Here is a 14,147-nt window from a genome sequence, read left to right on the forward strand (position 1 = left end):
ACAGTATATGGAGGGATCTTAGTGGTGATGTGTATACAATGAATGGGAGATTGATTGGTGATCCGGATTATATTATTTCTGGTGTTATATTTGCGGTGTATACAATGTATCAGATGATCTGTGTACTCTGTGTAGGATATATACAATGTATGGGGGGTGATCTGTATACAATGTATGGGGGGTGATCTGTATACAATGTATGGGGTGAGGTGTATACAATGTATGGGGGATGTATTATGTATACAATGTATTGGGGGGGGGGGGTGATGTGATGATCTGTATACAATGTATGGGGGGGGTGATCTGTATACAATGTATGGAGGGTGGATGATGATTTGTATACAATGTATCGGTGGAGATGATGTTATTGTGTTCGGTTACTCATCCATGGTGCTGAGTGACATCTCTGCCGACCAATCCCAGCTCCAGCCCGGCCGTGTAGCCCCGCCCCCGGTGTAGGTAGGTGACGTCACGCGGTGGTCCAGGCCGGAGGAGATGCGGAGAGGGAGGCGGCGGGATGAGGATAATACCGGGAGATCCGGGGGGAGAGATCACCCCCATCATCCTCATCATACTACTACTACTCAGTGCTCTGTACACCGGACCGGGGGGTGAGAGAATACACCATTATACCCATCATCCACCCACTACCCCCATCATTATACCCATCATCCACCTACTACCCTCATTATTATACCCATCATCCACCTACTACCCCCATCACCATACCCATCATCCACCTACTACCACCATCACCATAACTATCATCCACCTACTACCCCCATCATTATACCCATCATCCACCCACTACCCCCATCATTATACCCATCATCCACCCACTACCCCCATCATTATACCCATCATCCACCCACTACCCCCATCATTATACCCATCATCCACCTACTACCCTCATTATTATACCCATCATCCACCTACTACCCCCATCACCATACCCATCATCCACCTACTACCACCATCACCATAACTATCATCCACCTACTACCCCCATCATTATACCCATCATCCACCCACTACCCCCATCATTATACCCATCATCCACCCACTACCCCCATCATTATACCCATCATCCACCCACTACCCCCATCATTATACCCATCATCCACCTACTACCACCATCACCATAACTATCATCCACCTACTACCCCCATCATTATACCCATCATCCACCCACTACCCCCATCATTATACCCATCATCCACCTACTACCTCCATCACCATACCCATCATCCACCTACTACCCCCATCACCATAACTATCATCCACCTACTACCCCCATCACCATACCCATCATCCACCTACTACCCCCATCACCATACCCATCATCCACCTACTACCACCATCACCATAACTATCATCCACCTACTACCCCCATCATTATACCCATCATCCACCCACTACCCCCATCATTATACCCATCATCCACCCACTACCCCCATCATTATACCCATCATCCACCCACTACCCCCATCATTATACCCATCATCCACCTACTACCACCATCACCATAACTATCATCCACCTACTACCCCCATCATTATACCCATCATCCACCCACTACCCCCATCATTATACCCATCATCCACCTACTACCTCCATCACCATACCCATCATCCACCTACTACCCCCATCATTATACCCATCATCCACCCACTACCCCCATCACCATACCCATCATCCACCTACTACCCCCATCACCATAACTATCATCCACCTACTACCCCCATCATTATACCCATCATCCACCCACTACCCCCATCACCATACCCATCATCCACCTACTACCCCCATCACCATAACTATCATCCACCTACTACCCCCATCATTATACCCATCATCCACCCACTACCCCCATCATTATACCCATCATCCACCCACTACCCCCATCATTATACCCATCATCCACCCACTACCCCCATCATTATACCCATCATCCACCTACTACCCCCATCACCATACCCATCATCCACCTACTACCACCATCACCATAACTATCATCCACCTACTACCCCCATCATTATACCCATCATCCACCCACTACCCCCATCATTATACCCATCATCCACCCACTACCCCCATCATTATACCCATCATCCACCCACTACCCCCATCATTATACCCATCATCCACCTACTACCACCATCACCATAACTATCATCCACCTACTACCCCCATCATTATACCCATCATCCACCCACTACCCCCATCATTATACCCATCATCCACCTACTACCTCCATCACCATACCCATCATCCACCTACTACCCCCATCATTATACCCATCATCCACCCACTACCCCCATCACCATACCCATCATCCACCTACTACCCCCATCACCATAACTATCATCCACCTACTACCCCCATCATTATACCCATCATCCACCCACTACCCCCATCACCATACCCATCATCCACCTACTACCCCCATCACCATAACTATCATCCACCTACTACCCCCATCATTATACCCATCATCCACCCACTACCCCCATCATTATACCCATCATCCACCCACTACCCCCATCATTATACCCATCATCCACCTACTACCCCCATCACCATAACTATCATCCACCTACTACCCCCATCATTATACCCATCATCCACCTACTACCCCCATCACCATAACTATCATCCACCTACTACCCCCATCATTATACCCATCATCCATTATTATCTATTACCTACTACCCCCATCATTATACCCATCATCCACCCACTACCCCCATCATTATACCCATCATCCACCTACTACCCCCATCACCATAACTATCATCCACCTACTACCCCCATCATTATACCCATCATCCATTATTATCTATTACCTACTACCCCCATCATTATACCCATCATCCACCTACTACCCTCATTATTATACCCATCATCCACCTACTACCACCATCATTATACCCATCATCCATTGTTATCTATTACCTACTACCCCCATCATTATACCCATCATCCACCTACTACCCTCATTATTATACCCATCATCCACCTACTACCCCCATCATTATACCCATCATCCATTGTTATCTATTACCTACTACCCCCATCATTATACCCATCATCCACCTACTACCCCCATTATTATACCCATCATCCACCTATTACCCCCATTATTATACCCATCATCCACCTACTACCCCCATCATTATACCCATCATCCACCTACTACCCCCATCATTATACCCATCATCCACCTACTACCCCCATCATTATACCCATCATCCATTATTATCTATTACCTACTACCCCCATCATTATACCCATCATCCACCTACTACCCCCATCATTATACCCATCATCCACCTACTACCCCCATTATTATACCCATCATCCACCTACTACCCCCATTATTATACCCATCATCCACCTACTACCCTCATTATTATACCCATAATCCACCTACTACCACCATCATTATACCCATCATCCATTGTTATCTATTACCTACTACCCCCATCATTATACCCATCATCCACCTACTACCCCCATTATTATACCCATCATCCACCTACTACCCTCATTATTATACCCATCATCCACCTACTACCCTCATTATTATACCCATCATCCACCTACTACCACCATCATTATACCCATCATCCATTATTATCTATTACCTGCTACCCCTATCATACCCATCATCCACCTACTACCCCCATTATTATACCCATCATCCACCTACTACCCACATTATTGTACCCATCATCCACCTACTACCCCCATTATTATACCCATCATCTACCTACTACCCTCATTATTATACCCATCATCCACCTACTACCCCCATTTATATACCCATCATCCATTGTTATCTATTACCTACTACCCCTATCACACCCATCATCCACCTACTACCCCCATCATCATACCGATCATACATTATTATCTATTACCTACTACCCCATTATTATACCCATCATCCAGCTACTACCCCCATCATTATACCCATCATCCACCTACCCCCATTTATATACCCATCATCCATTGGTATCTATTACCTACTACCCCTATCATCATACCCATCGTCCACCTGCTACCCCCATCATTATACCCATCATACATTATTATCTGTTACCTACTACCCCATTATTATACCCATCATCCACCTACTACCCCCATCATTATACCCATCATCCATTCTTATCTATTACCTACTACCACCATCATTATACCCATCATCCATTGTTATCTATTACCTACCACCCCTATCATTATACCCATCATCCACCTACTACCCCCATTATTACACCCATCATCCACCTACTACCCCATTATTATACCCATCATCCACCTACTACCCCCATCACCATACCCATCATCCACCTACTACCCTCATTATTATACCCATCATCCACCTACTACCCCCATCATTATACCCATCATCCATTATTATCTATTACCTACTACCACCATCATTATACCCATCATCCATTGTTATCTATTACCTACCACCCCTATCATTATACCCATCATCCACCTACTACCCCCATTATTACACCCATCATTCACCTACTACCCCATTATTATACCCATCATCCACCTACTACCCCCATCACCATACCCATCATCCACCTACTACCCCCATCATTATACCCATCATCCATTATTATCTATTACCTTCTACCACCATCATTATACCCATCATCCATTGTTATCTATTACCTACTACCCCCATCACCATACCCATCATCCACCTACTACCCCCATCATTATACCCATCATCCATTATTATCTATTACCTTCTACCACCATCATTATACCCATCATCCATTGTTATCTATTACCTACTACCCCCATCATTATACCCATCATCCACCTAATACCCCCATTATTATACCCATCATCCACCTACTACCCTCATTATTATACCCATCATCCACCTACTACCCCCATTTATATACCCATCATCCATTGTTATCTATTACCTACTACCCCTATCATACCCATCATCCACCTACTACCCCATCATCATACCGATCATACATTATTATCTATTACCTACTTCCCCATTATTATACCCATCATCCAGCTACTACCCCCATCATTATACCCATCATCCACCTACCCCCATTTATATACCCATCATCCATTGGTATCTATTACCTACTACCCCTATCATCATACCCATCATCCACCTGCTACCCCCATCATTATACCCATCATACATTATTATCTATTACCTACTACCCCATTATTATACCCATCATCCACCTACTACCCCCATTATTATATCCATCATCCATTGTTATCTATTACTTACTACCCCCATTATCATACCCATCATCCACCTACTACCCCCATCATTATACCCATCATCCACCCACTACCCCCATCATTATACCCATCATCCATTGTTATCTATTACCTACTACCCCCATTATACCAATCATCCATTGTTATCTATTACCTATTACCCCTATCATCATACCCATCATCCACCTACTACCCCCATCATTATACCCATCATCCACCTACTACCCCCATCATTATACCCATCATCCACCTACTACCCCCATCATTATACCCATAATCCATTGTTTTCTATTACCTACTACCCCCATCATTATACCCATCATCCACCTACTACCCCCATCATTATACCCATCATCCATTGTTATCTACTATCTATTACCCCCATCATTATACCCATCATCCACCTACTACCCCCATCATTATACCCACCATCCATTGGTACCTATTACCTACTACCCCCATCATTATACCCATCATCCACCTACTACCTCCATCATTATACCTATTATCATCAACTACTACCCCCATCATTATACCTATTATCATCAACTACTACCCCATCATTATACCTATTATCATCAACTACTACCCCCATCATTATACCTATTATCATCAACTACTACCCCATCATTATACCTATCATCAACCACTACACCATCATTATACCTCTCATAATACATCCTATCCCCATCATTACACCTCTCATCATCATCAACCACTACCCCCATCATTATATCTCTCATCATCAACTACTACCCGTATCATTATATCTCTTATCATTAACTACTACCCCCATCATTATACCTCTCATAATACATCCTATCCCCTTAATTATACCTTTCATCATCAACTACTACCCCCATCATTATACCTCTCATAATACATCCTATCCCAATCATTTTACCATTCATCATCAACTACTATCCCCATCATTATACCTATCATCCATTATCCATCATCATCATTTACTACCTCCATCCCCAATCATCTACCATCACCCCCATCATCATCACCCCTATACTCATCATTGTCCTTCTACTGAGTGTTCTGTACACCAGACTACGGGGTGACAGAATACAGCATTATACTCATCATCACCCACAATCATCCCCATCATCCATTATTATTATCATCATCAGCTGTAACCTCCTACCCCCATCATCCACTATTATTATTACCATCAGCTGTAACATCCTACCCCCATCATCCATTATTACCATTAGCTGAAACCTCCTACCCCCACCATCCATTATTATTGTAACTACAAAGGAGAGGTATTTCATGTTCTGTTTTAATTAGCACAGTAGAAGTCCCTGGAGGAAGACGTAGGAGGTCGTACAGGTGTGCGGTGTGTCTCAGGTGTGATGGTGATATTGGCGGTGGTACAGGTGTGTGGTGTGTCTCAGGTGTGATGGTGATATTGGAGGGGGTACAGGTGTGCAGCGTGTCTCAGGTGTGATGGTGATATTGGAGGGGGTACAGGTGTGCAAGCGTGTCTCAGATGTGATGGTGATATTGGAGGTGGTACAGGTGTGTGGTGTGTCTCGGGTATGGTGGTGATATTGGAGGGGGTACAGGTGTGTGGTGTGTCTCGGGTATGGTGGTGATATTGGAGGGGGTACAGGTGTGCGGTGTGTCTCGGGTATGGTGGTGATATTGGAGGTGGTACAGGTGTGCGGTGTGTCTCAGGTGTGATGGTGATATTGGAGGGGGTACAGGTGTGCAGCATGTCTCAGGTGTGATGGTGATATTGGAGGTGGTACAGGTGTGTGGTGTGTCTCGGGTATGGTGGTGATATTGGAGGGGGTACAGGTGTGTGGTGTGTCTCGGGTATGGTGGTGATATTGGAGGGGGTACAGGTGTGTGGTGTGTCTCGGGTATGGTGGTGATATTGGAGGGGGTACAGGTGTGCGGTGTGTCTCAGGTGGGATGGTGATATTGGAGGTGGTACAGGTGTGTGGTGTGTCTCAGGTGTGATGGTGATATTGGAGGTGGTACAGGTGTGCGGTGTGTCTCGGGTATGGTGGTGATATTGGAGGGGGTACAGGTGTGTGGTGTGTCTCAGGTGTGATGGTGATATTGGAGGTGGTACAGGTGTGCGGTGTGTCTCGGGTATGGTGGTGATATTGGAGGTGGTACAGGTGTGCGGTGTGTCTCAGGTGTGATGGTGATATTGGAGGGGGTACAGGTGTGCAGCATGTCTCAGGTGTGATGGTGATTATTGGAGGTGGTACAGGTGTGTCTCGGGTATGGTGGTGATATTGGAGGGGGTACAGGTGTGTGGTGTGTCCCGGGTATGGTGGTGATATTGGAGGGGGTACAGGTGTGCGGTGTGTCTCAGGTGTGATGGTGATATTGGAGGTGGTACAGGTGTGTGGTGTGTCTCAGGTGTGATGGTGATATTGGAGGTGGTACAGGTGTGCGGTGTGTCTCAGGTGTGATGGTGATATTGGAGGGGGTACAGGTGTGCAGCATGTCTCAGGTGTGATGGTGATATTGGAGGTGGTACAGGTGTGTGGGGTGGCTCAGGTGTGATGGTGATATTGGAGGTGGTACAGGTGTGCAGTGTGTCTCAGGTGTGATGGTGATATTGGAGGTGGTACAGGTGTGCGGTGTGTCTAGGGTATGGTGGTGATATTGGAGGGGGTACAGGTGTGTCTCGAGTATGGTGGTGATATTGGAGGGGGTACAGGTGTGTGGTGTGTCTCAGGTGTGATGGTGATATTGGAGGTGGTACAGGTGTGCGTGTCTCAGGTGAGATGGTGATATTGGAGGTGGTACAGGTGTGTGGCGTGTCTCAGGTGTGGTGGTGATATTGGAGGTAGTTCAGGTGCGTGGCATGTCTCAGGTGTGATGGTGATATTGGAGGTGGTACAGGTGTGCGGTGTGTCTCAGGTATGGTGGTGATATTGGAGGGGGTACAGGTGTGTCTCAGGTGTGATGGTGATATTGGAGGGGGTACAGGTGTGTGGTGTGTCTCAGGTGTGATGGTGATACTGGAGGTGGTACAGGTGTACGGTGTGTCTCAGGTGTCATGGTGATATTGGAGGTGTTACAGGTGTGCAGCGTGTCTCAAGTGATATTGGAGGTGGTACAGGTGTGTGGCGGTGATATTGGAGGTGGTACAGGTGTGTGGTGATAATGGAGGTGGTACAGGTGTGCAGCGTGTCTCAAGTGTGGTGGTGGTACAGGTGTGCAGCGTGTCTCAGGTGAGATGGTGATATTGGGGGTGGTACAGGTGTGCAGCGTGTCTCAGGTGTGATGGTGATATTGGGGGTGGTACAGGTGTGCGGTGTGTCTCAGGTGAGATGGTGATATTGGAGGTGGTACAGGTGTGCAGCGTGTCTCAGGTGTGGTGGTGATACTGGGGGTGGTACAGGTGTGCAGCGTGTCTCAGGTGAGATGGTGATATTGGGGGTGGTACAGGTGTGTAGCGTGTCTCAGGTGTGATGGTGATATTGGGGGTGGTACAGGTGTGCGGTGTGTCTCAGGTGAGATGGTGATATTGGAGGTGGTACAGGTGTGTGGCGTGTCTCAGGTGTGGTGGTGATATTGGGGGTGGTACAGGTGTGCGGTGTGTCTCAGGTGAGATGGTGATATTGGAGGTGGTACAGGTGTGTGGCGTGTCTCAGGCGTGGTGGTGATACTGGGGGTGGTACAGGTGTGCGGCGTGTCTCAGGTGAGATGGTGATATTGGAGGTGGTACAGGTGTGTGGCGTGTCTCAGGTGTGGTGGTGATACTGGGGGTGGTACAGGTGTGCGGTGTGTCTCAGGTGAGATGGTGATATTGGAGGTGGTACAGGTGTGCAGCGTGTCTCAGGTGTGATGGTGATATTGGGGGTGGTACAGGTGTGTGGTGTGTCTCAGGTGAGATGGTGATATTGGAGGTGGTACAGGTGTGTGGCGTGTCTCAGGTGTGTGGCGTGTCTCAGGTGTGGTGGTGATACTGGGGGTGGTACAGGTGTGCGGTGTGTCTCAGGTGAGATGGTGATATTGGAGGTAGTATAGGTGTGTGGCGTGTCTCAGGTGTGGTGGTGATATTGGGGGTGGTACAGGTGTGCGGTGTGTCTCAGGTGAGATGGTGATATTGGAGGTGGTACAGGTGTGTGGCGTGTCTCAGGTGTGGTGGTGATACTGGGGGTGGTACAGGTGTGCAGTGTGTCTCAGGTGAGATGGTGATATTGGAGGTGGTACAGGTGTGCGGCGTGTCTCAGGTGTGGTGGTGATACTGGGGGTGGTACAGGTGTGCGGCATGTCTCAGGTTAAATGGTGATATTGGGGGTGGTACAGGTTTGTGGCGTGTCTCAGGTGTGGTGGTGATACTGGGGGTGGTACAGGTGTGCGGCGTGTCTCAGATGTGGTAGTGATATTGAAGGTGGTACAAGTGTGTGGTGTGGCTCAGGTGTGATAGTGATATTGGAGGTGGTACAGGTGTGTGGCATATCTCAGGTGAGATGGTGATATTGTAGGGAGTTCAGGTGCGTGGCATGTCTCAGGTGTGGTGTCGATATTGAAGGTGGTACAGGTGTGCGGTGTGTCTCAGGTGTGGTGGTGGTATAGGTGTGTGGCTAGTCTCAGGTGTGGGGGTTATATTAGTGGTTATACAGGTGTGATGGTGGTACTTGAGGTGGTTCAAGTGTGCGGCATGTCTCAATCTCTCCATATCAGAATGTAGATAGCCTTACATCAGCCAGGGATCCAGTATATGACCTCTGATTGTCTCCGCTCCTCTTCATTACAGATGGTCTCTTCGTTACTGACTACTTCACACGGACCCCCCGGAAGCTAAATCCATTCCGCTCAGTGGGCAGCATTGAACTTTTTCATTTCCACATTCCGGAGGACACGGTTATCGCTGTGTGGAACCTCATCACCTTCAAGGAGCAGGGCGGAACCTTCGGGGACAACTGTCCTGACCGCAGTGTCACAGTGTATGTCCTCTGGCTGGGATATGGGAGGGGCTAATGGGTAGAAATTTGCAAAACTGGACAGCTTGCTGCTAAGAACTGGATTTAAGGAAGATACAGATAGTTATGTCTGTACACCTGCTGTGCTCATTATGAGGGGTTCCCTCTATCCCTCTTCTAAGTTCCTGGGTCTGTACATCTGCTGTGCCCATTTTGAGGGGTTCCCACCATCCCTGTGCTGAGTTTCTGGGTCTGTACACCTGCTGTGTCCATTATGGGGGGTTCCCACCATCCCTGTGCTGAGTTCCCGGGTCTGTACACCTACTGTGTCCATTATGAGGGGTTCCCACCATCCCTGTGCTGAGTTCCCAGGTCTGTACACCCACTGTGCCCATTATGAGGGGTTCTCACCATCCCTGTGCTGAGTTCCCGGGTCTGTACACCCGCTGTGTTCATTATGAGGCGTTCCCACCATCTCTGCACTAAGTGTCTGAGACATGCAGGGTTTTTTAAGATCTAAACATGAGCCATTGGAACACACTAAGGTGGAGGGGAACAAAAAAAGAATGCAACATGGAAGGAACAGAGTCAAAAGCCATGGTGGGGAGTTGCATTCCTCAAGTGCCATTAAATTCTGGTGGAAGATATCCAGCCTTTCTTGTAGAGCTCTCCTGTAGTAGATTTAGAATCTACAAACTGTAACTCTGTCATGTCCTGTTCTCTCTGCAGATACTTCAGGCCTGGCGCTCCTCCAGTTATTAACCCATTAAACACTCACTTCCCCCGAGACACAGCGGTACCGGGCTCATTCACACTCACCCTCACCTGGACCCTTCCAAACAGAACCACTGGAGTGTTTAATGTCACAAGTCCTCTTCCGGGAGACTGGTTCCTGGCTGCTCACCTACCCAAAGATGACGGGAAGATCACAATTAAGGTACGATATAATTTACAATCCTTATGTGAGACTAATGTGACCTTAGTCACCAGTCTTATATATATATATTGCTCAAACCTCCATTGTATACTCTACCCCAGGAAATGTAATGTCCTCATAGCCTCATCTCACGACTAAAGAGTTTTCCACAAGAATCCCTCTTCTCCTTTTAAGACTCTATTATCACCTCCATCCACTACCATCTCCTTCCCTATTGTATCTAGTGTACCCAACTGTCATCACTTCCATCCACTGCCATCTCCTTCCCTATTGTATATAGTGTACCCAACTGTCATCATCTCCATCCACTGTCATCTTCTTCTCTATTGTATCTAGTGTACCCAACTGTCATCGCCTCCAGCCACTGCCATCTTCTTCTCTATTGTATCTAGTGTACCCAACTGTCATCACCTCCATCCACTGCCATCTCCTTCCCTATTGTATCTAGTGTACCCAACTGTCATCACCTCCATCCACTGCCATCTCCTCCCCTATTGTATATAGTGTACCCAACTGTCATCCTCTCCACCGTCATCTCCTTCCCTATTGTATCTAGTGTACCCAACTGTCATCATCTCCATCCACTGTCATCTCCTTCCCTATTGTATCTAATGTACCCAACTGTCATCACCTACATCCACTGCCATCTCCTTCCCTATCTAGTGTACCCAACTGTCATCACCTCCATCCACTGTCATCACCTCCTTGCTGATTGATGAGACTGACAGGCTGTGCTGCACTCCTTGGCCAAGGTTGATGGTAGCTGGTCTTCCACGCGCCATTATAGAATATTTGGATGATAATAATATTTTTAGTGAGGATTGCACTGATGTCATTCTATTTCCCTGTTTTTGGTGTTGCTCCATCTCATCGTCTTGCTGTGTACGCAGGGTTTACATGATGAATGCCAGTACCTCTTCCAGCCACAGCTCATTGTGCAGAGGGCAGTTGGCGTGCCAGTCCTGTATCCCGGGTACATCACGGAGCAGATGCTTCCTCCACACAATCGCTCTGCACTCTACAAGTGAGTATACCCCTCTATTCTTGGATCTGATGTTCTGTGGATAGGCCATTGAGTGTCTCCCCAGCACAGATAGGGAAGGGGCATGTTTTACATTGTGTGCTCTGGGTGGGGCGGGGGGCTCTTCTTGGGAGGTTCACAGATAAGAAAATACTTTCAGCTTTTGTGTCCATCTTTCCTTTTGCTCTGTTAAGTGTCCTCTGCTTCTGAGAGGTGACAATCATATGGAGTCTGAGAACTGGGGGTGTTAATGTTCCTTCTGAGGCTGCTAGAAATTTCCATACAATGAACAAGTCTTCTCTGCTCAGTGTTCCAGAAAACCACTCGGAAGTCCTTCCATTGACCCCCTAAAATGCCCTTTGGGGATTCAGCCAGCTGATGTTACATGCAAATAGATATCTAGAGCCCAGCATTCCCAGATCTCTTCCTCCCGCCGAGTGCAGCTGCTGTGGGGCATGGGGGGAAGGGGGGCGGTAAATATGTTATTTAACTGTTAACTGTTATTAACTGTTATTTAACCCTTCCTTTCCTGAATAAACATAGTGAGCAATCCGTACCGATCACTCCTTTGTTCATTTGTAACTAAAGCACAGTAAACTGTGTTTATTATGTTTCAGTTTATGAATGAACAGGAGCCTCTGTACAGAGCACGTCCTGCTCGTTCACTGTCCAGTGCAGCTGAGGCTGCAAAGTGAAACATCAGAGATCTGTTTGGTTGTAGCGCGCTGCAGGTTGCCGTCCCCCTGAAGTGTCCCTCATTCTCAACTTCAAAGGTTGGGAGATCTGGGATCCCCCCCCCCCCCCCCCGTCGCTGCCTGATGTAGGCTAATGTGCTTGGCAGGGGTGTAGATCGGTTTATTTATTTTTTTCTTAGGAGACCGAGCCAGTAATTACAATGCACGGCCCTGCTCTCCGACCTGGGCTCACCTGCCCGGTGGTGCTTCTCACCTCTCACACTGCACCCCAATACTTTGCCAGACTCCCTTCTACTTTATCTTCTTGTATCTAGCAGCAGTCTTGGGGGTGGTAGAGCTCCAGCATTACTAAAGTAGCCAACCAGCTAGATAGTATCAGTAATGTCCCGGACTCCGGGTTCCGGTTCTGTCTTGCCTTCCAAGCGCTGCAGTCTGGACAGACTTACAGGTGGAGGTAGGGTTGCCATCTTTTCTTTAAGCAAAACCCAAACACTTTAGCGGCCTGGGACACCTTTGGGTGCCCCAAGGAGAGTAGTAATGCGGTGGACATAGCGTGCCGCATTGAATAGTGGGTGTGGTCAAATTGCCCTTGCTGACATCATCACCTTGTCCCCCCAGTAATGCCCAACCTGCCTCCAGACAGCTGCTCACAGCTCCCAGACCGCAACAGATTTGTGTATGAATATCTTGGTTACTTGGGGAGCCACAGCCCGGTCTGAATAATGTGTCCGGGTTTCAATCCACCTGAGACCCGGACACATGATTCAAGACCTGCACTGTCCGGGTGAATCCCGAACAGGTGGCAACCCTAGGTAGAGGGGATCCGCTGTTACTCATAAGATGAGGCTGATGATGGGGTGGGGGGGGGAACTTAACTTTTGTACCGGGCCCTAATCTCATTAGTCCAGTGGGGGGGAGGCATTGGCAGAGAGGGAATTTCTATTTTCCATGGGGAGCAGGCAGAGTATTACCGCAGATTGTAGTTCCCAGTATTAATAATAAAGCTCTCTGCACCCCATTAGCTCAGAAGGAGGGCCTGGAGCCAGAAAGGGTTTTTTATTATTTATTTATTTTTTGCTTTCAGGAGCAGATAAAGTAATATGAAGTGACTATATATATATATATATATATATATATATATATATATATATATATATATATATATATATATATATTTATACAGTATGCACTAGGTATGTTACATACTCCTGAACATGCACTCTGAGTGATTAGGGTGACCGCATTTCCAAACTGCCACCCCCTTCCCAAAAAAAATATGATTTTTTTTTTATACCTTTTTCTTG

At 47.3% G+C, this 14,147-nt stretch overlaps 1 protein-coding gene across 1 annotated transcript in view; it reads left to right on the forward strand.

Moving 5' to 3' along the window:
- The first annotated feature begins 428 nt into the window (after nt 1-428).
- TMEM8B (transmembrane protein 8B) overlaps nt 429-14,147 on the forward strand; it is a 50,689-nt gene continuing 36,970 nt past the window's right edge. Inside the window, exons 1-4 of the mRNA XM_073612066.1 lie at nt 429-611; nt 10,025-10,214; nt 10,920-11,127; nt 12,018-12,151. Coding sequence (XP_073468167.1) covers nt 518-611; nt 10,025-10,214; nt 10,920-11,127; nt 12,018-12,151 — 626 coding nt within the window. The 5' untranslated portion in view covers nt 429-517. The remainder of the gene's footprint in view (nt 612-10,024; nt 10,215-10,919; nt 11,128-12,017; nt 12,152-14,147) is intronic.

The sequence above is a fragment of the Aquarana catesbeiana genome, linkage group LG01 (genome assembly GCF_042186555.1).
Source record: "Aquarana catesbeiana isolate 2022-GZ linkage group LG01, ASM4218655v1, whole genome shotgun sequence".
NCBI lineage: Eukaryota > Metazoa > Chordata > Amphibia > Anura > Ranidae > Aquarana > Aquarana catesbeiana.